At 36.8% G+C, this 27,816-nt stretch overlaps 1 protein-coding gene across 1 annotated transcript in view; it reads right to left on the bottom strand.

Annotated features, from left to right (window-relative positions):
* Positions 1 to 27,816, bottom strand: part of LOC150095635 (dynein axonemal heavy chain 8-like) — a 2,108,518-nt gene that overhangs the window by 1,602,872 nt on the left and 477,830 nt on the right. Inside the window, exon 21 of the mRNA XM_090409931.1 lies at positions 21,214 to 21,449. Coding sequence (XP_090266057.1) covers positions 21,214 to 21,449 — 236 coding nt within the window. The remainder of the gene's footprint in view (positions 1 to 21,213; positions 21,450 to 27,816) is intronic.

Genomic DNA, 27,816 nt, shown 5'->3' with positions numbered 1-27,816 from the left:
AGTGTTTCAAAAGTGAGCATCTGTTAGGTGATGAGAGCACAGCAAATATTAGTAGAGTGGGCAGTACCTGGTAGGATGGAAAATTATGTTATTAATGTCAAACGTGTGGGCAAGCAGTCCGAGGGAATAATAAAGACCGACCGACCGAACAAGAAAAACAAGTGAAGGAGAAAATTACGTACTGAGGCTCACTGATCAGGGTAGTACTTAATGAAAGTGTGACAAAATCATGTTTTCCTGGTGCAAAAATTCACAATATTAGCCACGCACTACAGATTCAAAAAGGTCAAGTCAAAGGAAATGATTGCCTTCGTTGATACAAATGATTTGAGAGGCAAGAATTATTCTATGAGCGAGGATGTGAAGGAGTTGTTAGAAGAAAACTGAAGCGCGAGAAGGTGAAGATTGTAAGTCTCCTACCATACTATGATAGAGGCAAAGTGAGGAGGAGGGTGTTGATAGCCAATGAGTCTATAGGATTTGTGGATCTGTAGTTTGTGTTTCACGGAAAGAAGGATTTGGTGTTAGGTGGCTAGAGAGAGCTTTGTTCATTGAGCATGCTGAAGCACAAACTCAGGGAAACTTAAGCAATCAGGGTGAAAGCAATTGAGTTTGTGTGAAGGCATCCATGAAGCAAATGAGTGTGAGAGCAACCAAGTGAGAAATCAAAGTTCTCAAGCAAAAATATGGAATGGGTAGTCACAATTCAGGAAGAAAAGTTGGGTGTGGGCCTAAACGAATGCTGCAGTTTCTATATACTAATGCCAAAAGTATCAGGGAAAAAAAAAAAAAAAAGAAGAGGTTTTGGCAGTGGATAGTGCAACCTCAACAAAAGTAATAGGAATTAATGAGACTTGGGTAAAAGCAGATGATGTAGTTGCAGGGATAGAATGTGAAGGGTTTAGTATTTTCAGGGAAGATAGGATGGGGGAGGGGTACTGCTGATGATAATGGATGAATTGCAGCCAAAAAGAATAGGAGACAGTGAAGGAGATAGTTGTCCATTTAAAGCAGTCTGATGTGAGATTAAAGCCAGTAAGATGAGATATACAGTTGATTGTTGCTATAGGCTAGGGAGTTCCACAGATGATCTGGAAGACATGCATAGCCAAATTAGTACAACGTGTATAGGTTGAGTGTTTATTAGGAACTTCAACAATGGAGATATAGACTGGAAGAAAGAAAGATTACATGAAAGGAAAGAAATAAAATTTATACATCTACTAAGAGATAATTACTTAAATCAGCATGTGATGGAGTGCACTAGGAGTGGGAGAGTATTGGATCTGATCATAGGATCAGAAGAGCTATCCATAACTAAGGTGACCACATTACCACCAACTCATGAAAGTGACCATGCAGTCATAATTTGGGAGCTTGTAAAACATGGGGAATATTCTGTTAAGAAGGGAGAGGAACTACAGCTGGAACTACAAGGTGCATATTTATGACAAGCTTAGGAAGAATATTAATTCTGCGACATGGCATAAAACACTGCAGGGTAAGGATATTAGTAGTGCATGGGATATAGTTAAGGACCATCTAGACAAAGTAATATTAAATTGTATACCTAAGGTAAGGAGGGTTAATCAGAAAGGAGTTAGATGGATGAATAATATCATTAAACAGGAGTTGCAGAAGAAAAAACGAGTGTGAAGGGTATATAAAGAGAAAGGTGACCAGCATGGCAAGGAAGGCAAAACCAGATAATGAGAAGAATTTAGCTAAACAGGACAAAGAAATTCCCAAAGAGTTCTTTTGTTATGTGTCAAGTAAGAAGAACAATAACTATGGAGGATTAACCATAATGTGTGATGATGATGGTCACCGAAGCAGATAAAATAGTTGAGTTAGTAAGTAACCACTTTGCAAGGGTATATAATCGAAGTGAGGTAACTCCTATAACATATGCGACAGACACTGCTGTGGGAACAAAGATGGATGAATTGGAGGTTGTTAGGATATTGCAGAATCTCAATGTAAATACACCTGTGAGATTAGATGGGATATCAGATAGGCTTTTGCAAAATTGTGTAAAGGAACTGGCAATGTTTCTGACTGGGATCTGTAATTTAAGTCTCAGCCCTGGTAGAGTTCCAAGGTACTAGAAAGAGGGCAAAATAATTCCCTTGCATAAGGATGGTTTTAAGACTGCAGCAGCAAATTATAGACTAATCAGTGTCTCAGGTGTGGTGGTAAAAGTACTTGAAAAATTGGTCAAAAAGAGAATTCAAGAATGGTTTGATAAAAATATGATACTCCAAGAGGGTCAACATGGCTTTGTGAAGCATCAACCATGCCTTAGTAATTTACGAACTTTTTATTATTATTACCCCAAGACCTCAGGGATTCAAAGACCCATCTTTGAGGTCCTTATCACACACACACAGCTCATCATGCCATGCCTTGAACACATTCAAACTCCTTGCAGACACCACACTTTCAGGCAATGCATTCCAATCATTTACAAATCTACATTAAAAAAACCTGTTTCTCACTGCCCTACTCCACCTCTCCCACTATTTTCTGTGAAACTTCTCCAGCATTGATCCTATAACAACCCCTTACCAACTTGTAGGTCTATATCATATCTCCCCTCTTTCTCCTATCCACTAGACTCGGTAAATTGCATCTTCTCAATCTTGACTCATACTCGACATTCCAGAGGTCAGAAACTACCTTAGTCAGTCGCCTTTGGATACTTTCCTACATTTCTTCATCCTTCTGAAAACCAGGTGACCAAATCTGGGCACAATAATCCATGTGTGGCCTAATCAAAGCCTTATACAAAGGAACAAGAAACTCCCTACTTCTACACAGCAGTGTCCTCCGCATCATTCCCAGAAGCCTTTCTGTTGTCTTCACAATTTTGGCTATGTGTTCCCTAAATTTCAGATCCTTATCCACTATCACCGCCAGATCTCTTATTTCTTCCACCTCCAACAATATATTCTCACCAAGCATAAATTCTGCATCCCATCTTTGTTTTCCAAATTTTAAAACCTTACATTTTGCAACATTGGGAGGGGGTACTGCTGATGATAATGGGGTACTGCTGATAAACACACATCCCCATTCTTGTGCCCAATCATTGAATTTGTTAAAGTCTTCTAGCAAGGCCACAACATCTTCACTATGCTTTATGGTTCGTCCCAACTTCGCATCATCTGCAAACAACTGAATATCTCCATCCAAATCTTCATCTATATCATTAATATACAAGTTAAACAGTAATGGCCCTAAAACAGACTCCTGAGGCACTCCACTAGTGACTTTCCTTTTCCTGCATATTGCTCCCTCATACACAACTTGTTGATGCCTATCAGATAGACAGTATCCAATCCAATGCAATAATCTAATATCCAACCCCAACTGCTCCAGTTTGACTATCAATTTATCATGAGGCACGCTATCAAAAGCCTTTGCAAAATCAAAGTATATCACTGTGTATCCCCTCCTCTGTCCAAGGAAGCAGTCACTTTATTGTAATAAGTAAGTAGATTACTAAAACATGACTTCCCTTTTAGCAAATCCATGCTCTCCATCAAAGATAGTATGATTGTTGTCAACCCAACTCTGGATCCTAGTTCTCACAAGCTTCTCCGACAACTTAACCACAACATTAGGAATGGTGATATATTATCAAGTTCAAGAGCCTTATTAGCATCTAGTTTACTCAACGCCCCATACACCTCTTGCTCACTTACAGTCAGTTTCTCCTCCCCATCATCTACTGCTCTCAATCTCTCAAAATAGTCACATTCATTCACAAGATTGAAAGACCTTTATGAACTGCTCATTAAGAATCTCCACCACACATTCTGCAACAGCTGTCTATATACCATTTCCTCCAATCAATGTCATCCTTCCATAATCATTCTTTCTTTTGCTGGCTACATATCGAGAGAACTCCCTAGGATTCTTTTTGGCCTCATTAGCTAACTACTGTTCATACCTCTCTTTAGCTACCCTCACCAACCAAGTCATCACCCTTCTTCCCTGGACTTTGTAAACCTCATGGAATTGGTTATTTTCACTTCTCTTATGCTGCCTCCACAAGACCCTCTTTCTCTATATCGCATGCTTAATTTTATTCATCCATCTCACACCTACCTTATTTAACCATCTCACCCTTGGAATACATTTAGACATTGCATCTACTACATAGTTTTTGAAAATCCCCTAAGCTGCATTGACCTCTTATTCAGCTTTTTGAAAATCCCCTAAGCTCCATTGACCTCTTATCCAGCTTACTCCTCATTCTATGTTACACCCACAAGCTATCTCCCGGGTTCTTCATAATCACCCCCCCCCCCTTGTAATTCCACATATACTCTTTTCTCAGAGAGGTCCTCACACCGCTGGCAACCACCCAAGTAATCACCTCATGGTCACTCTCACCAATTGGGAGATGATTTGACACCTCATTTATAATTACATCCTCTGATGAAAGTTCACTTTGTCCCTCAAACTCATTCCACACATTAACAAATCCAAGACCCTCAATCCTCGCATACCCTCTGTTACATACTGTCTAATGTAGTTATCCTTCAGAAACTCAAGAAACTCATTTTCTTTACTTCCAGTTGCTATCTCACGATTCCAGTCTTCATTGCCATAATTAAAATCTCCCATAATGATCACCCTTTTCTTATTTGACTGGCTAATTTCATTATCACCACCATCCATATTACCTGGTCTATAACAACATTCAACCAAGTATTTGATTCCATTGACCACTATCTCACACCATACTGCCTCAAAACCACTGGCACTATTTCCCTCTTGCATCTCTACTTTGTATGGACATAACTCTTTTGCTATCATCAATAGTATTTCCCCTCCTTTTTTTTACTCTTTCTATCCCGACAAAACACATTATACCCTTCCATCTCTATTCCTGTCAGGATGTCGTCCTCTTCCAACCATGTCTCACTTATTCTGACAATCTTTGGGTGAACAAACAATTAATGACACCATTTCATCTGCCTTGTTTCTTATACATCTAGCATTTGTATTCAAACACAACAGCTCATTTCTGGATCTACAGCTAGTTCCACTGATACCACCCACTTGATGTGATCTCTCCATGCTCGACTGGGGCCATTTCCCTTTCTGCTTATTCATTTTAAAACCCTTTTCAATTCCAACTGTTTCCTCTTGATCCCAGGTCATCCCATTCCTTTCCTGCCTACACATGCTCTCACTTCCTCTCGGAGCATTCACCTTTCTAATGCCGTGTACCCTTGTCCACCCTGAGCCTACCCGTATCCCTGCTCCTGTTGCACATCCATTCTCTCATTTTCTATACTCATACCACTCACTTCTTCATTCATAACCAGTTCATCCCATTTCTTTCCTTTCTACACATGCTCTCACCTCCTCTCAGAGCATCTACCTTTCTTATGCTGTGTACCCCTGTCCACCCTGACCTTCTCCGTTTCCCTGCTCCTCTTGCACACCCATTCTCTCATTTTCTATACTCATACCACTCACTTCCTCATTCATAATCACCTCTTCAATATCTCCTGTCTTACTCTCCTGGTCTTCCATATCACTTAATCTGATTCATTCTCTCTCACTCTACTCGCTTGTCTACCTTCCAACAGCAATCTCTCCAAACGACTCACACCATAACCACTCAAATGCAGTCCATCGCTTCCATACAGTTCACTTTGTCCCTCAAACTCATTCCACACATTAACAAACTGCACTCCCGTCTCCTCACACATTTCAACCAGCATATAATTCATAATCCTTGCTCTCTGCCTCATCTTATCACAGTCATACCTAGGCAACACACTATTCTCTTTTATCCTTTTAAGCAGCCTCCTGATATCCATTCTGACGTTCTCTTTGTCCTCTGTCAAATCATTCGTACCAATTAAAATTATCAAATCATCCAGCACACCTTTAATAATGGAGTCGCCATACAACGCAACTCACTCATCTTTTGTTAACGCTTTCGTGACATCATGATTTGTTTAAATATTTTTTACCCGAATTTTCTTAATTTCATTCCGTATCCATTTCATCTCTTTCATCATCCAATCCAATTCAACTTCGGGTAACGTTCTCGCGTCACATTCTCTTTATCATTCAGTCTTTTTAATTTTCTAACTCTCAACCCCCTCTTCTCACTTTCATTCTCATTCATCCTTCTGTGCTTCCATACTTTCGGTCCATCATGCATCCAACTTTCGCTATCATTCATTCTTTCGATTTTTTCCACTTTCGATCCTGCATCATGCTGTTTCCAGTTTCATTCATTCTCTCAATTTCATTTCTTTCTGCCACTCTTGCCTCACTTTCATCATTTTTAACATCCGTTATGGTTTTTATATCACTCGTTTTCTTTTTCACCGATTTTTTAACATTCTCTCACCTCTCTTTCACACCATCCTTCCCTTTTGAACGTGCACTTATTTTCCCCATGACTCTCACTACTAACACTTTCTGTCATCAATTTCATATTGCATTGATCAATTCCTTATTCAGGTCACACTGCACACACACACCCTCCTTCCATCCATCCTAAATATCCACAAATCATTTATGTAATCAAAAGAATACATATTGCACACCTCACACTTTACGAAACGATTGAAGTCTAAATTAAAATCATGGAATGATAAAGCCGCCGCGATGTTTTTTCTGCCAGTTACTGCTCTAAGGTCTAATAATAACGAATTCGTAATTAAGTTTAGACAAATGAAAATCCCCCACACTAATAATACTGCCAGCTCACAACTTTTTACTGCAGCTCTTACTCAAACAAATACTCATATATACTTAATTATTCCAAGAATACTTATCTCATCTCAATCCGGAGCTCTTCTTACACACGCTTCGCTCACGAGCATCCTCTCTAAGGGTGCTCGTGAGTGATAACTCAGCTGCTCAGAGTATCACTCAGAGTGATATCCAACTCAGCTGCAACTCTATTATAATAGAATAGCAGCTGAGTTGGATAAAAGGAAATAGCTACACGATGATTTTGCTGGATTTTGCAAAGGCATTTGACAGAATACTGCATGGAACACTGTAATACAAATCAGAACAGATAAGGATAGACCTGACACTGGTCAAGTGGATAAGACGGCAGCTGTTGGATAGATATCAATAAGTGGTATATGGAGAGGCAGAAGCCTGAGGGAAAAAAAAAAAAAGAGACTAGTGGTGTGTTGCAAGGTTCAATGCTGGGACCAGTGCTGTTTAACACATTTGGCGCCACGCTCCTCCGGCATAGTTTGTTACCACATGCCAAGCACTTTCACTTCTTCAAGGTCAGTACGAGTAATCTCGTAGTCGGCTTATCAGACAGAATTTTGTTTCATATGGCAACCACGAGTAATCTTGTATCACCCCATCTATATATCACATGCGCTGATGACTGTGTAACTTGAATTCAGAGTCAGTGATGTTCAGCATTCAGTGCAGTAAGGCTTATTGCGTCTAGTTTCTAAAAACCTTCAATTACGCCATGTCCAATAAAAAGAAAGTTTACTGATGAAGAATTAGAAGCTTACGCTAATATGACAGATGATGAATGGAAAGAATCATTTGGTTCCAAATTTGAAGAAGATCATAATCATACAGACGACTCTAGTGGTGACTCAGATTATGAAGAAAATCTTGAAGATGATGTTTGCATCCAGCTAAATATATCAACATTTACTAATTGTGAAAATTCAACACAAGTGCCCCCACAATTTGACTTTGTTGAAACTACGAGTTTTAAAATTGACACTGCAAATTTCAGTATTGAAAAGATGGTTGAACTTTTTTTTCTAAAGATTTTCTTACACTTTTAGTTGAACAAACCAATTTATATGCTTTACAAAATATTGAGCAAAGGCGAGCACAGATCAAAAAAGTCAAAGAATTTCAAACTGAAAAGCAGCAAACATACCTGAAATAAAATTATTACTTGGACTTTTACTTCATATGGGTCCTTGCAATTTACCATCTATTGGGCATTATTAGAGTAAAAATCATCTTTACAATTTCTCATTTTGGCACTCTAAAATAAGCTGAAATCGATTTCAAATTTTATTGCGTTATTTGCATTTCGGAGATAATTCCCAAGCAGCTAAAGATAAATTGCACAAACTAAGACCACTCCTAGATCATTTTAATAGTGTAATGGGAAATAGTTACAGACCAAACAGAAACTTATGTATTGATGGGTCAATGGCGTTGTGGCATGGTAGACTGTCATTTCGGCAATACATAAAAAACAAAAACCATAAATATGGCGTGAAATTCTATGAACTATGTAAATCGAATCGATTGATGATAAAAATAAAAATTTATACAGGTAAATCCGAATCCTCTTTAGCAAAAATAGGTTACACATATGATATTGTATTTCACTTGATGGGAGAATATTTAGGGGTATGTATTGCATATGGACAATTTTTATAATTCTGTAGCTCCGATTGAATCGCATACTGAAAGAAAAACTTACGTGTGTGTGGAACACTGCAAAATAATAAGAAAAACAATCCACCCAATGTTATACAGAAGAAACTATAGAAGGGAGAATTTGTCTGGAAAAGAAGAGGTCGTGTTTTAGTCAGCAAATCAAAGGATAAGAGGGAAGTTCTTTCCATTTCAAATATGCACAAATTTGAAATGGTTGAAATGAATAATCAGAATGGTAAAGTTCAATTAAAACCAAACATTGTTAGGGACTATAATTTGGGTATGTCAGGTATCGATCTTTCTGATCAAATGTCTTCTTACTGTTCCACATTACGAAAGACAATTAGATGGCCAAAGAAATTGGCAATACACATTTCTGATAAATACATTCAAAATACGCATAAATTTTATAATATAGTTACTGGAAATGCAATGACTGCATTAAAATTTAGAGATAAATTTATGGATGAGTTTACAACTTCACAGAATATCAGCAGGTTTCAGGATCTACATTATTTGGAAATTTTACCACCTACAGAAAAAAAGAATTGCCCGACAAAGCCATGCCAAGTATATACACGAAACAAACAATGATGGGAAACATGTTATTACTGTCCTATGTGCCAGGAAAAACCCACATTGTGCGTGGAAAATTCTCTTAAAGTGTACCATTCGTACTATTCGGGTTATACTATGGGCTAACTTGTGCTTGGCATAGGACAGGGGTGTCCAACCCATTGATCATGATCGACTGGTCGATCGCGGAGTGATTTTTGGTCGATCTCTTGTGTATTCCTCCTTACTTACAAATTTAATTAAAACTGAAAACATAATATTTTATTTATCATTATTTTGTATATAGAGCCTGTGTAGCTCAGTAGAAGTGGCGTTTGCACTTTACAGTGCTTGACCACATGACAAAACGCGTTCGAAACTAGTCGCCGACTAGAGGAACTTTTTCTAAGCCTTTTCTTGACCGGTTCTAGAGATAGTTGATCTCTGTCATGGGCTAGCGGGTTTTTCCTCCCAGAAACATGGGTTATTCGTCCCATAAACTCAAGAAAATTGGCCGTCGAACCCACACTATTTTCAGACATTAAATATATTGTGTTACAGTAAGGGACCACCAGATGGCGACACTTACTAGTCGCCTTCTTCACTGCGTGCTGATTAATTAATGATAGCTTTATGCTAGCTATCTCTGATTGGCTACCAGTGGAGATTGAACTGCCCACTCAGTCTCCAAAAGTTAAATAGGGCTTAAAAACGGCCTCGCCTACTCCCTATATGGGAACAAAAAGGCATTAGCTGATTTAATTCGATTGATGATTATTTTGTATTATTTTTAATTTGCTTTAAGTGTATTGCTATTGTTTATTTATTTTTCATTAAAATTGTCAAATCAGTCATTTTCTCATAAGTCCGGGTAAATGAATTAATTTGAATCAGTGGAAGTCAAACAGCGAGCCGAGTGAATACGATTATAAGCAAAGTGTAAAAACTCGATTGTAGCTTAAATATTAAATATTCCAACCACATTACATCAATTTTTTACTTAGGTTAAGTCCCATGTGAATATTGTAAAAAAATAAATTTAGTTTGTCTCGGTATAGTTTGTATTACATGTTTTTTGTAAATAACGCTTTTGAAGCTAACTATATATACTGCTTTAATAAGAATATGTTAGAGTGTTAAAAACAAAGGCAATGTTTTTGTCGCCAAAGCCATACATGGTACCATTAGAAAGATTGTTATTGAAACTTGTATGTATGAGAAAGGCTTGCAGGCTCTAAGTGTAAAGATCTCCGAAGTCAGTCAGAAAGAGTTCAAACAACTTTCCGATGGCCGGCAACTTACAATCAAAAGAAAGCGAAGGAGAACAAAAGGCGTGCCAAACTTGAAACTTAAGATGAAAGACTCATACCGATTCTTTGGGGGGATTGCCCAACTTCATGCAAGGTCTTAGAGGAGGCCATATAAAAAGGGACTGAAGCAAGCAGAAGGGGTCCCGGTTCCAGAATTGCTGTCAGAGAGGAGGCCGCCCAATCCAGAGTCACCATCAGAGAGACTGCCCGGATCCATGTTGCTTAAGAGAGGAGTTTCCCACTTCCAGAAAGGAGCTTCTCAGTTCAAGACATCACTAGAGAGAGAGACTACTTCTAGGCTGCAGACAAGGTTTCAAATTGCCAAAAGGAAGAATTCCAATTGCTGGAGAAAAGTTTCCTAGTCAGGTTATGGTATTTATTCGCATGGTATTTCAAGATTATTCAAGTAAAGAAGAACTTTTGAAAATTATACCATTGTTGGGAAGGACTAAGGGGAGAAGACATTTTTTTGGCATTTGATGAATTTGTGAAACAACACAAATTTCCGCTTTTTAAACTTGTGTCTATTACTACTGATGGTGCTCCTGCAATGATAGGTAATAAATCAGGCTTTGTGTCATTATGTAAAAATGATGACAAATATCCAGATTTTTTAACGTACCACTGTATTATTCACCAACAGGTACTGTGTAGTAAAAGATTAAACACAAATGATGTTTTGGATATTACATTTAAAATTGTAAATTCTGTTCGAGGAAAAGCCCTGCAATGGTGGTTATTTAAATTACAGGGATGATGATAAGAAATTCTGTTGTACAATAATGTTTGCTGGCTCAACAGAAGTAAATTTTTAGCAAGATTTCTTGTATTAATTAACTATATAAAAATTTTTCTTGATGAAATAGGAGATATTTATCCACAATTGAGCGATAAAAGATGGTTGTTACACTTATCATTTTTAGTAGATTTCTGTACAAAATTAAGCAATTTAAATTTAGAAGTACAAGGTAGAGATAAAAATTTAATTGACACATTAAGTTCAATAAAAACTTTCCAACAATTCTTACTTTTATTAAAGAAAAATATAAATGACCACAAATTTAGACATCTCCCATATTTATTAAAATTTTTTGAACAAAATAAAAAAAAAAATACCTTTGTTATGATTTAAAAGAATTTTTTCGTGGAATAGAATTAGTTGAGGAAGAAATAAATTCAAGATTTAAAGATTTTAATAAAACGAAATGATTGTATCTTTTATCAATAATCCATTTCAAGAAAACTTGAACATCACAGAAATTCAAAAAAAATTTGGGCTGTTTGATATAAACCAAGCTGAAGTAGAACTTGAGATAATAAACATTCAGAATAGTTTACATTTAAAATCAATAAACAACGAAGTCATTTGGAAGTATGCACATGAAAAATTCCCAATATTAACTGATTTTGTGCTAAAAATTCTGTTGTGTTTCGGATCGACACACTTGTCAGAATCCGTTTTTTCAAATATGACCATTATAAAAATCAATTAAGAAACCAAATTACAAATGATCATTTGGATGATTGTCTGTGATTGGCCACTTCTTCATATCAACTTGACTATGAAATATTGCGAGGTCCAAACAATGCCAAATTTCACATTAACTTTTTTTTTTTTTTTAATCAACCAGCATTTCCTATAACCTGTGAGTTTGTAATCAATCTGTTGTTTTTTCTAACTTTGGTTTTCCAAAATAGAGAAATAAATATTTTATTCCAATTTCCAATATATATATATATATATATATATATATATATATATATTTTTTTTTTTTTTTTTTTTGCTGTATTAAAATAATTAAGTGATAAATAAATTTTTAAATACACAAATAAAGTTTTTAGTTGTGTATTTTTTTTAATTGCTTATTTGTGCATAATCAGATATCAGGTTGGGGGAACATGATCTATATAAGAGAGTAGATTGCCGAATAACTTATATATAAGTGAGTAGATCGCTGAATAACTTTTTATAGAAAAGTAGCTCGAGTAGTAAAAAAGGTTGAACACCACTGGCATAGGAGGTCAGTAATCGACATACGAGTATATTCGTAGTCGGCTTGTGAGGCTAATATATATAGCATACTTTTGCTGAAATTATTTTCCTTCTACCAAGCCACCAGATGTGCTCTCCACTTTACTCACAAGCCAAGGGTCCAAATTAAGACACTTATACTATGGGTTAATTCATGATTGACATAGGAGGTCAGTAATCGACATACAAGTATATTCGTAGTTGGCTTGTGAGGCTCATATACCAACTACGAGTGTACTCGTTGTTGGCAGTGAATGTGTTAATTTATACATAAATGATATAGGAAATTCCTGAAAGTTAATATTTAGTTGCTTGCTGATTATGCAAAATTAGGTAGAGCAATAGTTAATCAAGGGAGAGCTTGCAGTATGATTTAAATAGACTGTCATTATGAACAAAAGTTAATGGGTGTCAGTTTAATGTGCAAAAAAGTTAAGTTATGCATTTTGGGAAAAACAGATTACAAGCTGTGTATCACACTGTGGCACAGTACTCTACTCCAGGAAATAGATGAAGCTAGAGATTTAGGAGTGGTGGTAGACAGAGAGTTAAAGTTTAGAGGGCATATTGCTAAGGTAACCCATAAGAATACTTGGCTATTGAAGAACACATTAACATCTAGAAATAAGCAAGTTGTTATTCCTCTTTTTAAGGCCTTGATACACCCACATATGGATTACTGTACTCTAGTCTGGATCCTTGAGGATGAGGAAGAAGACTAGAGCACAGTAATCCAGATGTGGGTGTATCAAGGACTTAAAAAGAGGAATAACAACTTCCTTATCTCTAGATAGTGAGTGGCCTGTGGAATGTTCCTTATGAGGAAAGTTTGAGGGTTTGTGGATTGCAGAATTTGGTTGATAGGAGAAAAAAAGATATGATAGAAACATTTAAGTTTTTTAAAGGGTTTTATAGGATTGATACAGGGGAATGTTTCAGCACTTGTCAAGAGAGAAAAGAACAATGAGTTATCCATGGAAGTTGAATAAAGGTGGGGTTAGTAGGAGTGTGATGACCAAGTTTTTTGATTGGAGAGTTGTGACTGAGTGGAATAGGTTACCAGTGCTTTGTCTATTAATAGATTCAAGGAGGCATATGTCAGATTGTATGGATAGATTGGGTCTCCAGCAATGAGTCTTTGGACTCCATGGAGTCCAAATAATAATAATAATATTCTTATTACTGAAATAAGAGCCAACAGGCTTCACTTTGGTGAAGTAAATTATTCAAAATTAAGTGGATATTGAATACCACATTAATGTGGTATTCAATATCCACTGAAGAAACCATGTGGCGGCGGTGATTTGTTCGCGAAGCAACCGTATCTCCACGGAGATACAATCGCACGGAGGGCACGCCAATATGGTAAAATGAAGTTGAAGCTGTATAGACAATTAAATCATCTAACTTTCCTGAAACGCTGCCGGGATAATAAGGTAATCCCAAACTGTGTAAAATTCAAGCACCATTTTGTTTCATAAAAAGCTCTCCATATATATAACAGCGCTAGCTACGCGTTGCTTCGTGAACAAATCACCGCCACGCGGTTTCTCTTGGCAGAAATTAATGAAGCTATTCGTGCCTTTGAAGATGAGCTTTCGTGCACTTTAAATCACGAACTGTGGTCTATTTTACATGAGGTCTCGTGTACCACTGCAGACAAAGAATTTGAAAAAATACGAGGCCGACAGATGAAAAAATTCGAAAAATTAAAAAAGAATTCTACCGTCAATCCAAAACTTGCTACCAACACCGTAATCAACGTTTCTTCAGTCACCCTGAAGCACTCAATGCGCTTTCACGTGGCCACAACTTTCCATTGCTCCCAGAAAAATACCTAGTGAGGATATTATGATCCAGATCGAATGCAGAATCTGCCACCTTCCACATCAGATCACCAACAGTGTAAGATGGATGTAGCTTGTGTCCTCTGCAAAGCAAGACCACCAAAAACCAACATATCCAACAAGGAATTTAAAGCTCTATAGCGAATGAGGAATAATAAAGAATTAGTTATCACTAAATTGGATAATTGAAATGCAACTGTAGTACTTAACCAGAAGAGGACTACAAAGGTAAGCTTAAAGCTCTTCTATTAGATCGGGTACTTACCTCCCTATCGAATACAATCCCACCAACTCACAAATTAGAAAACTTCACAGGCTCCTTAAGAAAGTCACTTCTTGGCCTGTAGAAGTAACCAACAGATTAAAGCCGTTTAACTCTATTACCCCCCCCCCCCCCGTATTTACGGACTCCCAAAAATACATAAAGAAAATTTCCGTTACGTACCATAGTGGAGCATTGATTCCCCCACATACAAATTAGCTAAACATTTGGCCAAAGAGTTCACACACTATACTGGCAACACACCATCACACATAAAAAACTCAGCCCACTTCAAACCAGCATAGAAAACCTTACACTCCAACATACTGACATAATGGTTAGCTTTGACATCTCCTCCTTATTCACAAATGTCCCACTCAAGGAAACTTCAGAGCTAATCCAAGCTAAATTTTCTCCCGATATCTCAGCCCTATTTCAGTTCACAATGAACTCAGGCTATTTCGTTTGGCAGGGAAAATTCTACAAACAAATAGAGGGGACAGCCATGTGTTCACCACTCTCCCCACCCTTGGCCAATTTCTTTATGGAGACCTCTGAAGAAAAAGCCTTAGCCTCTGCCCCACAAAAACCAACCATATGGCTTCGCTACGCTGATGATGTGTTCACTATTTGGCCATATGGCTCTGAAACACTCCTCTCCTTCTTAACACACATAAACAACCAACACTCCAGAATCAAGTTCACCCTGGAAAAAGAGGAAAACAACAGCCTTTCATTCCTAGACACACTAGTCACCTGCCAGCCTGATGGAACCTTGGTTTTCTCAGTTTATAGAAAAACCACCCATCCAGGCAGATACATTTACCAACAATTCCCCCCACACACACACCCTCAACAATACAGAGTGGTGAAAACACTATACAACAGGACTAAACTAATCTGTTCTAATGACATGGCCCTAAACACTGAACTAAATCACATCCTCAACACTTTCTCAGCCAATGGCTACCCCCCCCCAAAAAAAATCCAAAAAATATTAAAACCTACAAACCACATCCCCCTTCCCCTCCCCTCCATAACAACGATTACTCTAAATCCATCACCATTCCCTACATCTGAGGCATCTCAGAAAAAATTACCAAAATTTAAAAAAAAACATGACCTCACCTCCTGTTACAGGCCTTACAGAAAATTAGCATCCCTTATCTACTCACCAAAGACCAACCACTTCCCCCAGACCTACCTGGTGTATACCAGGTTCCTTGCAGTTGATAAACTGTCTTACTTTGGCCAAACAGGAAGGACAACAAATATCAGAATTTCTGAACACACGGACTACATCCGGTTTCACAAGTACAGCCATTCTGGTCTTGCAGACCATGCTCGGGATACACAACACAGAATATGGTGGAAGAAAGCTACAGTAATACACCGTAGCAAATACAAATTCGAAAGACTATTTATGGAATCAGCCTCAGCCCTAAGAAACTCTCCAAACCTCAAAAAATTTGGTTGTATGCAACTGCCCCAAATTTGGGAGGCATACATCAGCAGACCTTCAGCCCAACGGCCAAGAACACCTACTTAGCCTGCTAGAGGGCACCATCAGGACAATAGCTTCATCTTTTCATTCTCAGTTACTGTGTTGTAGTTTTGTAGTTTTGAACTTACCAAAAGTGCCTTTTTTGTAAGTTCCTTTTGAAAATGACGTTGCCTAAATATCAGAAATATTTATTAAAGTGTAATTTAATTTATATTCGGTTCTACATTGTTCAATTCCTTAAGTGATTTAGAAAAAAATAAATTGTTCTACATTATGAGAGAAGGTCACTACCCAGACCGGTTTTGACCTTTTTTGAGGTCTTGTCAGTGAGTCAACTTGTCAGTGAGTAGGTAGACCTAGATGTAATACTAAAGATTCAGTAATCAGAGCTTATTTCTTTCCTGTACAATTCGCCAAAAGGTGCACAAATAAAATTACTGAAATAAGAGCCAACAGGCTTCACTTCGGTGAAGTAAAATATTCAAAATTAAGTGGATATTGAATACCACATTATTTCTTAGCTGAATAAGAAACTCAAAGATAGGAAAACTAATCTAAGAGTTTCATGCCGAATATAGAAAACTATATAAAGTTTGGCAAGACCAAGCGTAAGCCAACACCTGGTAGTGCAATGCTGGCAAACTCGTAGTAAAGGTGGAGTAAGCTCCACCTTTACTACGATTAGTTTACTTTACATACAGGAATTAGTTTACTAGGATTAGTTTAGTTTACATGCACCTTTACCTTAGATTAGTTTTCCTATCTTTGAGTTTCTTATTCGGCTAAGAAATAATGTGGTAATCAATATCCGCTTAATTTTGAATATTATTATTTGTTATGGTGGAGTAGAGTAGTCTTTATCTAGCATATCCTGTGGCAGATATCCAAATCATGGTCAGCAAGTCCTGACTAGTTGTAGTGGTGGAAATGGATATAGTCTGCATGTTCATAGTAGGATAGTTTACAACTGCAAGAGACCTGGAGTGATTGTTAGTAATGAATTAGAATGATCTCATGACCTATGCTTTTTGTAATGATTCCTGTAATTAAATAGTGAAAATTGTATTTCTCTGGATGCTTGCTATGGCATAGCTCCTAATGATATGGCCTTGATTAGTGCCCTATGGTGGTGCTTGTTCTAGGAGATGAGCAGTTGATAAGGCCTTGATCTGACAAGGTATTCTGCAGTGCTTGGTTAAATTTATGAATGGATGATATGGACCTGATTAGAGCCATTCAAAGGTGGCAACCCTAGAAGATAAGCAGCTCTAGCAGGCTGCTTGTGGATGATGATGTTTGTTTTGGTAGTAAATTTTTGTCTGTCACTGTGAGGAGCTATTACTTTTGAAGGGTTGTGTTGTAGGACCATTATTGATTAACCCGGAGTGATCCAGATAAGGAGATGAATCAGAAGGATCCTTTTGATCCTTATTAAGATTAGAGTGATTTGAAGGATCTCCATGTTTCTGAAGAAATACTTGTACTTTTACAGCAAAACCAGTCTAAGTAGTGACTCTTCCCATAATGCATAACAATATACACATCTGAAAGGAAGGTTATGTGCTTTGCATTGCATCTGCTTTGGGATACTAAGGCAACTGATTTAAAGGCAAAAGTCTATATACAAGCAGCCTAGTCATGAAAATAATTCATATATACTATGTTTGCTTAAGCTTGGTAAAGATTAAAACATGAATACACTTCCTTGTAAAATATATCTATAATTTAAGGGCTATTACTGCAATACATATTCATCTGTTAGTAGATTTTATTTGAAAAAAAAAAATATGAAAAATAATTTACACATTTAAAAAAATTGCAAACATTTTTTTATAATGACAAATATATTTAGATTCCTTTCCATGTCCAAAATCAAACACTACAAAATCTCCTTTTTTCCATATTCGAGAATATTTAAAAAATTTATGTTAACAAATGATTTGCCAATAAAATAAACTATAATGTTTTAATTATACTGAACTGTCATAGTATTCTGTTCCTTTCTGAAGATATATGCTAAAAATAGTGATGATAATGATAAGACTGATATGGAGAAAATGATACCTTTCAATATACTCTGCTGATATCTGTTTAGAAGAAGCAATAAATGCATAAGCTATCATAAATTATTAAATAACTATTTTAACAAATATGCAAACTCACATGAATTCACATAGGCCAGGATATCATTAGAGCTTAGCAAATTGTGAAGGAATATTTGTTAGCAGTAATAGTAAGCTGTATTCCACGAGTGAAGACGACGACACAATTTGGAGTAAAGTGCAGGACAAACAATAGTAAACAGGAGCTACATGCAAAAAAGAGGCTATGAAAGAGATATAAGGAGACAGGTGAAGAGAAGATGATGCACGAAGAATATAAGACACAGGACAGGAGAGTGACTAGTATGATAAGGAAAGTGAAACTGGAATATGAGAAGAGGTTGGCCTGAAGATCCAAAGAAAATCCTAAGGAATTTTTTAGTTATGTGACCAGTAGGAGAAGAAATGATTGTGGAAGAATGACATTGTGGAATAAAAATGGGAATAGAGTGACTGATGCAGAGGAGACAGTGGAATTGTTCAATGAACACTTTATTCGTGTATTTCATCCTACAGGAATAAATTTTCATACTAGATGGATAGTGCAGGTTCGAGGTTTAGAGGTACAGGAGGAGAGCGTGTTCCAAATACTGAATACTCTAGATGTTAGTAAAGCTGTGGGACTGGATGGTATTTCACCGAGAGTTTTGAGACATTGTCTCAAAACTCGTGGCGAAACAGAACTGACAATGCCTTTGACCTGGCTTTTCAATGAAAGTCTGGCTACAGGAAAGGTAAGATAGTGCCATTGCATAAGGGCGGTAGCAGACTGGAAGTGTCTAATTATAGGTCAGTTTGTGTGTCATCAGTAGTTTTTAAGATTTTGGAGAAATTAGTGAGGGAACCCATAGGAGTGACCATTCTATCCTCGTATTTCGGTTACGAAATCCAAGCATGCTTGGAAGGTTGTGGGCCTTAAAGGCCTGTTAAAGCCATTGGGATAGATAGTGAGGGAACCGAATACAACATTGGGCAGATGAGGATAATGTTATCTGTGAGAGCCAACATGGATTTGTGAGAGGGGGGGGCACTCTTGTTTTAGTAATATGCTAGCCTTTTATAATAAAGTTACAAGAGCAGTAGATGAGGCAAAGGCATATACTCCCATTTTCTTGGATTTAGCGAAGGCGTTTGACAGGGTGCCACATGATAAACTGATATTTAAGTTGCAGCACATGGGTCTGGATGTCAGATTGGTCAACTGGATTCAGGATTGGCTGTCCGATAGGTATCAGAGAGTTGTGTAGGGTGGGGCAGTTTCAAGGAGGCTGAGGGTTACAAGTGGGATCCCACAGGGCTCAGTACTGGGACCAATACTGTTTAACCTTTATATCAATGACATTGTGCGTGGTTTGCAAGGGGATATTCAGTTGTTTGCGGATGATGTGATGCTGGGAAGGGTTATTAGTAGTAGTACAGATGTGGTAGTCCTGCAAGAGGATTTGAATAAGCTAGATAGATGGGCAAATGTATGGGGATGTTGGTTTAATGCAGCAAAATGTCAGGTCTTGAGGTTTGGGACACATCGATGGGATGCTGCATACTCTATTGGAGGAGCTATACTGGAGCTAGTAGGGGAGATAAGAGATCTGCAGTTGATGATTGATAGAAATCTGAAATTTAGGGAACATACTGCAAAGATGGTGAAAGTAACACAGAGGATTGCTGCAATAATGAGAAGGACGCTGAGCTGCAGTAATAAAAGAGTTATCATTCCATTGTATAAGACCCTGATCAGACCACACTTAGACTATTGTTCTCATATTTGGTCCTCAGGATTTGAAGGAGATAAATTAACTGTGGAAAAGGTACAAAGGCAGATAAAAGACAGTTTCAGAACAGTACATTGTTAATTATGAGGATCAGCTGAGGGAATGTGGACTGCAGAGTTTGGTGGATAGAAGAAGGAGAGGTGATATGATTGAGACTTTTAAACTGTTGAGAGGTGGTTACAGGGTTGACACTGGGGAGTTCTTTCGCTTGGATGAACATGAACAGCGGGAAGGAGTGATGACAAGGGGCCATCCCTGGAAGTTATGAAAGGGAAGTGTGAGCAAGAGAGTGAGGAGTGGTTTCTTTGCATGGAGGGTGGTTGAACCCTGTAATGCATTGGCTGATACAGTGGTGAGAGCGAGAACGGTCAATGAGTTTAAGGAGTGGTATGATAGACTTTGTGTTTCCTAGGAGGGACCCGTATGATGAGTCTTGATAGACGTGTGTTTCCTAGGAAGGACCTCCCCCGATGAGTCTTGATAGACGTGTGTTTCCTAGGAAGGACCTCCCCCGATGAGTCTTGATAGATGTGTGTTTCCTAGGAAGGACCTCCCGCGATGAGTCTTTTGACTTCTTGGACGCCTAAATAATATAGTAATAATAATAATAAGAAGAACAATGGGATGCAAAGTATACACTTGGTGGGGAAATTTAAAGGAAGTAGAGCAGATGAGAGATATGGGAGTGGTGATGGACAAGGACCTGAAATTCAGGGTCTATATTGCATAAGTTGTGAAGCCCTCACATCGGATAATGGTAATGATGCAGAGGATCCAGAGATGCTGAAATAAAAATGTTTCGATGCCATTGTGTCAGGCTTAGGCCTCATGGATTATTGTAAACAGATTTGATCACTCAATTTTCATGATGATGAGAATATGCTGGAAAGGGTCCAGAGAAGATTCACAAAGGTAGTCATTGGTCTTTGGAAGTGGAATATGAGGCCAGAGTGAGAGAAAGTAAATTGTAAAGCCTCGTGAATAGCAGGAAGAGGGGGAGATATAATTGAGACCTATGAGCTAGTGAGGAGTTGTTATCAGCTTGACATGGAAGAGATTTTTCAGAGAATGGGAGAGGGAGTAGAACAAGAGGTCATTGCTAAAAGCTGTATAAGGAGGGTACAAGCAGAGCAGTGAGGAAGACGTACGTTGCATGGAGAGTGATGGGTAAGTGGCATGCATTGCCTGAGTATATTGTGAATGTAGACACATTCACAATACACTCAGGTTTATTGTGAATGTTTATTGAATCAGTTCATTGAATCAGTTTAAAGCTCAGTTTACGAGCACTGTGTGAAATAGTGTGTACTTCCCACGATGAGTCTCTGACTCAATGAAGGTCAAATGTTAATAATAATAATAATAATAATAATAATAATAATAATAATAATAATAAAGTTACCCCAATAGGTCCAATTTGAGAATCATAGGTTGAATCATTTTCCCTAATATTTTCTAAACATTTCATGGATCTCTGCAGCTCATGAAGTTTAGAAACAGGCATTTGCAAAATTTTTGATTTTTCTTGTATATAGTTTGTGATATTTTCCAGCATAATAAAATATCTTTTATTCAAATGGTAACCAAGAAGTTTTTTCCAAGTGTGAACTTCCGATAAAAGAGAATCCTTTATGTCATCTATAAATAAATAAATATATAAATAAATAAATAAATAATAAAAGAAGTATTAATTAGAAATTGTATTCTTGAAGTAGTCAAATAATATGCTTTTCTGCTCAAGGAATAATAATTACCATTATTCAATATAATCTGCAATCTGAGCACAGATTAGCTGATTCTTTAAAAAATAAAAGAAAAAATAAAGAAATCATCAATTTAGCTTCCATGAACTACCTCAGCAAAGCATTTTTCTCCACTAGCTGCATGAATAGTTTAAAAGTGACATGAAATCATTATAGAGACATTTATTTATATTTTATCATATAATATATGGAATAGTAATAGTTTTGCTGTGATCCAGCACACAGGATCACAGCAAAACTGATAAAATATGACATGGGAGCATGTCATATTTTATCTATTTTACACAGGGTGTAACCATCGGCACTGAAAAAGTGTTAACCAGCCCATAGAGTGCACCTTGTTAGGATGTTATATTCATATCAGTTACAAACTGAATTCTTTTTAATGTTTTATTGTTTGTCACCCTCACAATTTGTGTGTTCTGATTATGATGATGGGCAGAAAATCAGTGAAATATTAGTAAGTTCAATAAATTAATTTTCTTTTATCTCTTGGTTCTGTTTATACTGTGATGCATTAATATGAATACAATATATATATATATATATATCAATGTAAGATGACCTAAATTATTCACAGAATGGAGCCTTGTGGATGGCAGTTGACAAAGGAGAGAAGTAAAGATGAAACTGTCAGGAATGCAATGGATGAGAAAAGATGAAAATAGAACGGAATGCAGAAATTTGGGGGAGACCGTCTTCCAACAGTATGATATGTATTGTCTAGCACTAACTTCCCAAATCAAGTCTTTTGATTCCATGGAGGTCAGGAAATAATAATAATAATAATAAATAAAAATAATTTGAACAGAACACTCCAAATATGGTCCAACAATTGTATAACAATGCAACATAAACAGTGATAACTTTCTTATTCATATTTGTCAATACAGGTTTTCCAATAATCCAAGTGAGATTCTCAGGACTATTGTGTCCAGTTTTAAAATGTTAAAATGCACCTTATGAACATCAACTTCCTGTACCCTTCAGAGCCAAATCTCTAGTTTAAACATTTTTTTGCCATGTAATCCCATTAATGTAATGCTTAGCTTGTATTGTTTTGTCCAAAGTGCATGACATTACATTTTATCCCACTGAACCTCAGTGGTGACCAGCCTTCTACTTGATTCTACTTTACAATATATATTGGTCTCTAATGTTTGTCATCAGTCATCATCTTATCCATATCACATCCATCCCCAAGTGCCTCAATTTATACAGTAGTTTGTACAAACTATCCTGTCAAATACATTTTCAAAGTTTAGCGATATGTTAGCATAATCATTAGTTTTATCTAACTGAAATGTCACTTTTCTATAGAAAGTCATTTGCTCGGTCATTTACTATAGCAAATGACCAAGCAAATTTATCCTTCACAAAACCATTTTCCTGTTCACAAAACCTATTCCTGAATTCTGTCACTCTTCCTCAACTTTTCCAATCCTTTACACTGTTCCTGAGATACTGATCGGTCTACAATTTGCTATACTCTGAATGATTGGATAAGAATAAGAAGGCTGTTGTAATTATTTATAAAGCACTTGTCTGACAACATAAGTGACATGAAAGAGATGTTCACATTGGTGAGGTGATTTTATTAACATGTTGGGAAAATTATTAATGCTCGTCTGATTGGCATGCCTACTTTCTAACCAGTAAGGTGTGGATTCAAATTCCACAGTGAGCAAGATCTTTTTTTGTGAATACCTTTAAGTAGATGAATTTCATAACCAATGTCATCATCAAATCTTTCCGTGCCTACTGGCACATAAGGCTGCAATGCTGGTTTTCCATCTTCCCTCACAGCTGCTCTTGCTTCTGCCCAACTCACCCATCTTGTCCTTCATTTCAGATTCCATCATTCTTCTCCAAGTTAATTTTGGACGACCTCTAGAGCGTCTTCCTTCTGGAGCCCAACTCAGTGCTACTTAGGGAATTCTGTTTATTTCCAATGTGAAGAACATGTTCAGTCCATTTCCATCTTCTTAGGCGAATCTCCTCATCTATTGACTTGGAGAAGGTTTTCTTTAAAAGTTCTTCGTTAGTAATTGTATTTGGCCAGATGATTTTTAAAATTCTTCTTAAACACTTGTTTTGGAAAATTTCCAATTTATTACTTTGTGCTTTGGTAAGTTTCCAAGTTTCAGAGCCATATAGCAGTATTGCTAGCACAATAGATTTATAGACATTAATTTTCACTTTAACTGTAATATTTGATGCTTTACATAATTTGTTTAGTGACCTGAAACAATTTTGTGCTTTAGCAATTCTTTGTAAAATGTCTTCATCAGGCCGCCTCGTTTATTTATTACTGATCCAAGGCATGTAAAAGTATCAACATCTTCAATTGTTTCATTTTTTAACTTCATTTCTTTATTTGATTTTTCATTTATTTGCATGACCTTGGTTTTCTTCTTGTTTATATGTAGACCCACAGTTTCTGCACAGTGAGCAAAGACATCAGTTTTTAGCTGTAAGTCATTTAACTTGGAGGACAAGAGCACTATGTCATCAGCAAAATCAAGGTCTTCCAGTGTGGATGTAGAGTCCCAACGTATTCCTCTCTTTTGATGATTAATTGAGTTTTTCATAATCCATTCAATTAAAATTATAAATAATAGACCAGATAACACACAACCCTGCCTAACGCCAGTTTCAATGATAAAGAAGTCTGTAAGATTTTCATCTACTTCCACGCAAGATTTGCTGCCATCATACATATTCTTAATAATGTTGATGAATTTATAAGGTATTCTGTGTTCTTCTAATATTTTCCAAAGTTTCTCTCTATTTACTGAGGCAAATGCTTTACTGAAATCAATGAAGTTTAGGTAAAGTGGGGCTTGAAATTCTATACATTGTTCAATTATATTTCTAAGCGTGAATGTTTGTTGAATGGTTCCGCAACCAGTTCAAAAACCTGCCTGTTCTTCAATGTTCCCTCTAATGTTTTGCTGTGAGTGTGCACAGAAATTTGCGTGTGTGCAAAATTTGCCTTCTTTTGAAAAGTATGTGCGCACCCATACGAGTCACCATACTGATCATTTAAGCAAAAAAGTTAAAAGATTTTAGTTCACTCTTTACCTACTGGTGTCAATGGGACATCAGACAGGTCACCCAAACTCCCCACCGTGTTCCCACACACGGCAGTAGCCTCCCCAGTAAACAGTCGGAAATCACGATTCACAAGCCTTGGGCAGGACTTGAGTAGGGTTAGTGTTAATAATTTATAAGTTTTGTGCAACTTCGAGAATGTAATAAAAAATGTGAGGTTATAGGCTTGAGCATTGCCGAGTTACCGTATTTTTTAAAGAATTTATAGGTTAATGTTTAGGTGGAACTTCTTTAATTAATAAATTTTAATTTCACCTTGAAAATCTAGTGTGCACATATTTTTTGCTTTGTGCGCATGTTGTAAAATATGTGTGCACATGCACATGTGCACAGCTTAGAGGGAACATTGCTGTTCTTCTCTTTTTTAATCTATTAATTCAAATTTTGATAAAAACTTTTGCAGGAATCGACAGCAAACTTACTCCTCTCCAATTTTCACATTTAGTCAGATCTCCTTTTTTAGGGATTTTATAATTACTGCTTCTTTTCATTGTTCAGGAATATTTTCTGTCTTCCATATTTCACTGTATAACCTTTGTAATTTAGCAGTAGTTACGTTGAGATCAGCTTTTAACATTTCGGCACTGATATTATCATTTCCACATGCTTCATTATTTAGTGCCTTCAGGGCATCTTTGACTTCGCTCAACAAAATCTCGTCTTCGGTAATGTTCAAAGTGGGTGTTACACTAGTTTAATATTTTGTGCTTGTTGAGATCCTGTATCTACCTTGACATTTAAAGTTTCTTCAAAATAATCTCTCTATCTTACTTCGATTTTGGAGTCAATCATCAATAACTTTCCTTGTTTATCTCTAATGGAGGAAGGGATTGCTTTTTTTTGTTACCACTGATTTGTTTTATAATCTGATAAAGTTGTCTAATTTTTCCATTTTCTGCAGCATGTTGTGCTTCTTTTGCTAATTCATCAATATATTTTCTCTTGTCGGCTCTTGCAACTCTCTTTACCTTTTATTTTAGTTCAGTATAGCTATTGTTACACTGAACTAATAAAATTCACCTTATATAATCTTTCTGAATTTGTATTGTTCATTAATGATTTAATCTTTTTTCTCTCTTCAATGATCTTCCAAGTTTCTGTAGTTAACCATTCTTTATTTTTCTTTTTTCTTTGTTTACCAATTACATCTTCAGCAACTTCATTATAGGTATTCCTGAAGTTTTTCCAATATTCTTCTACTTTGTTGTTTTCTACTGTTACATATTGATTTTCCTCTATTTCTAATATATTGAATCTGTTCTTTATCTCCAAAGCAAACTTTTCTCTTGATCCTTTAATTTTTCAATATCAAATGCACTTCTTGCTCTTTTTTTCTTTCTTAATACACTTTGAAGTTTTAATTTCAACTTTGTCACTAATAAGAAGTGGTCAGAACCAACATCTGCACCAAGTTTGACTCTCACATCAAGCATGGATCTTACGAATTTACTATTGATAGCAACATGATCAATTTAGTTTTTTGTGCTGCTGTCCAATGCGATCCAAGTCAATTTATGTATTTCTTTATGCTTAAATTTACTTCCTCCAATGACAAAGTTGTTCATTTCACAAAAGGATACAAACATCATGCCATTTTTATTTCAGTCTCCACAAGCCTCGAAACCAAAGGATTTTTCTTCTACACATGACCTTTTACCCACTTTTGGATTAAGATTGCCAATGAGTATTATCATATCGTGTTTTGGAATGGAATTTATTACTTTTTTTTGGAGTTGTTCATAAAAACATTCTTTTATTTCTTCATCTGCATCATTAGTAGGTGCGTAAATCTGCACAACAGAAAGTTTGATAAATTTGGAATAAAACCTGGCTTTTATAATTCTCTCGTTTACTGGTTCCCATTCCATCAGGCTTTTGGTTATTTTGGGTTCAACATTAGAGCAACTCCTTTTTCATGTTTCTCCTCTGATCCAGAGTACAATATTGTCTTGTTGTCTTTAGTTGTAAGTCTACCAAAACTAGTCCCTCTGAGTTCACTGATGCCTAAAATGTCTAACTTGTAATTGTCCATTTCATTTGTTACCTGCCTAATTTTTCCTACCTGGTACAGTGTTCTGACATTCCATGAACCAATCTTTAAAATTTTTTGTGGCCGCATAAGTGACTCTTTTAACAACAAGGGCTTCGAAAGGCTTTCCCCTCGGTGTGTCATAAATATGTTATCCACATCAGACCAGACAAGATAACAGTCTTCTGGGGTCTCACAAGTCACGTCTGTTGCCAGCAGTATTTGTTCATCCAGATTTGCAGTTTCCGTAATCAGATAACTTTTACAGGAAGGGGCGATTAGAACTTTGCCCAACCCCCAAAGGGGACCCAGCTATACCCCCCCCAGCACTGGGTCTTCATTTATTGCCTCTTACGATACACAGGAGTGCGGTTGGGATATTCTACTACTCACCCCAACACGGGGATCATAACCAATGTAAGACCAAAATAATGGTTACTGGAGGATTGGCAGGAAAAATTTCCATGTTTTTCTCTACTTCGGTCCCTGGATTTTCAAATGTTATTCCACCCCATGGTACTATAGGTTTACAACCTCTGGCAAGATTGAAGTGGTGGTGGACATGGACATGCAATGTTACAGTCACATTACTTTCATTGTGACTATATCAAAATAGATTACAGCAATGATGAGAAGATTGTATACCACATATGGAGTACTCAATGCAGATCTCATCATGAGGTTTGTAAGGGATGATGACATGGTGAATAGAGTCCATACAGGACTGTCTGAGATGTCAGTCAGTCCTATCATCATACCCAATGTTGAATATTAAGATATATTGAAAAAAATGGCATTTGCAATGCCTCATAAATAGGAGAAAGAGGGTGGGCAGGGATATGGTTGAGATACAAGTAAGGTTAAAGCTTGTTGCCTGCTGATTTCTCACCAAGTAGGTTATCTACTTACTGAAGCATCAGTGCAGTGAGATCTGCATCGAACGTGTGGGAAGGAAAGTGAGAAGTGTTTCCCATGGAGGATGGCTGGTGAGTAAATTTTAGTGACTGGAAGTAGGATTAAAGTAAAAATCACAAAAAAGTTTAACACGTTCACACTGGGCAGTATCAGAAGATGCATAAACCAATGGCATAAACTAGCT

This window comes from Typopeltis vanoorti, chromosome 20 (assembly GCF_054136105.1).
Source record: "Typopeltis vanoorti isolate ZY-2024b chromosome 20, IOZ_Tvanoo_1.0, whole genome shotgun sequence".
In the NCBI taxonomy this organism is placed as follows: domain Eukaryota; kingdom Metazoa; phylum Arthropoda; class Arachnida; order Uropygi; family Thelyphonidae; genus Typopeltis; species Typopeltis vanoorti.
This window is presented reverse-complemented; position numbering and strand designations above follow the sequence as displayed.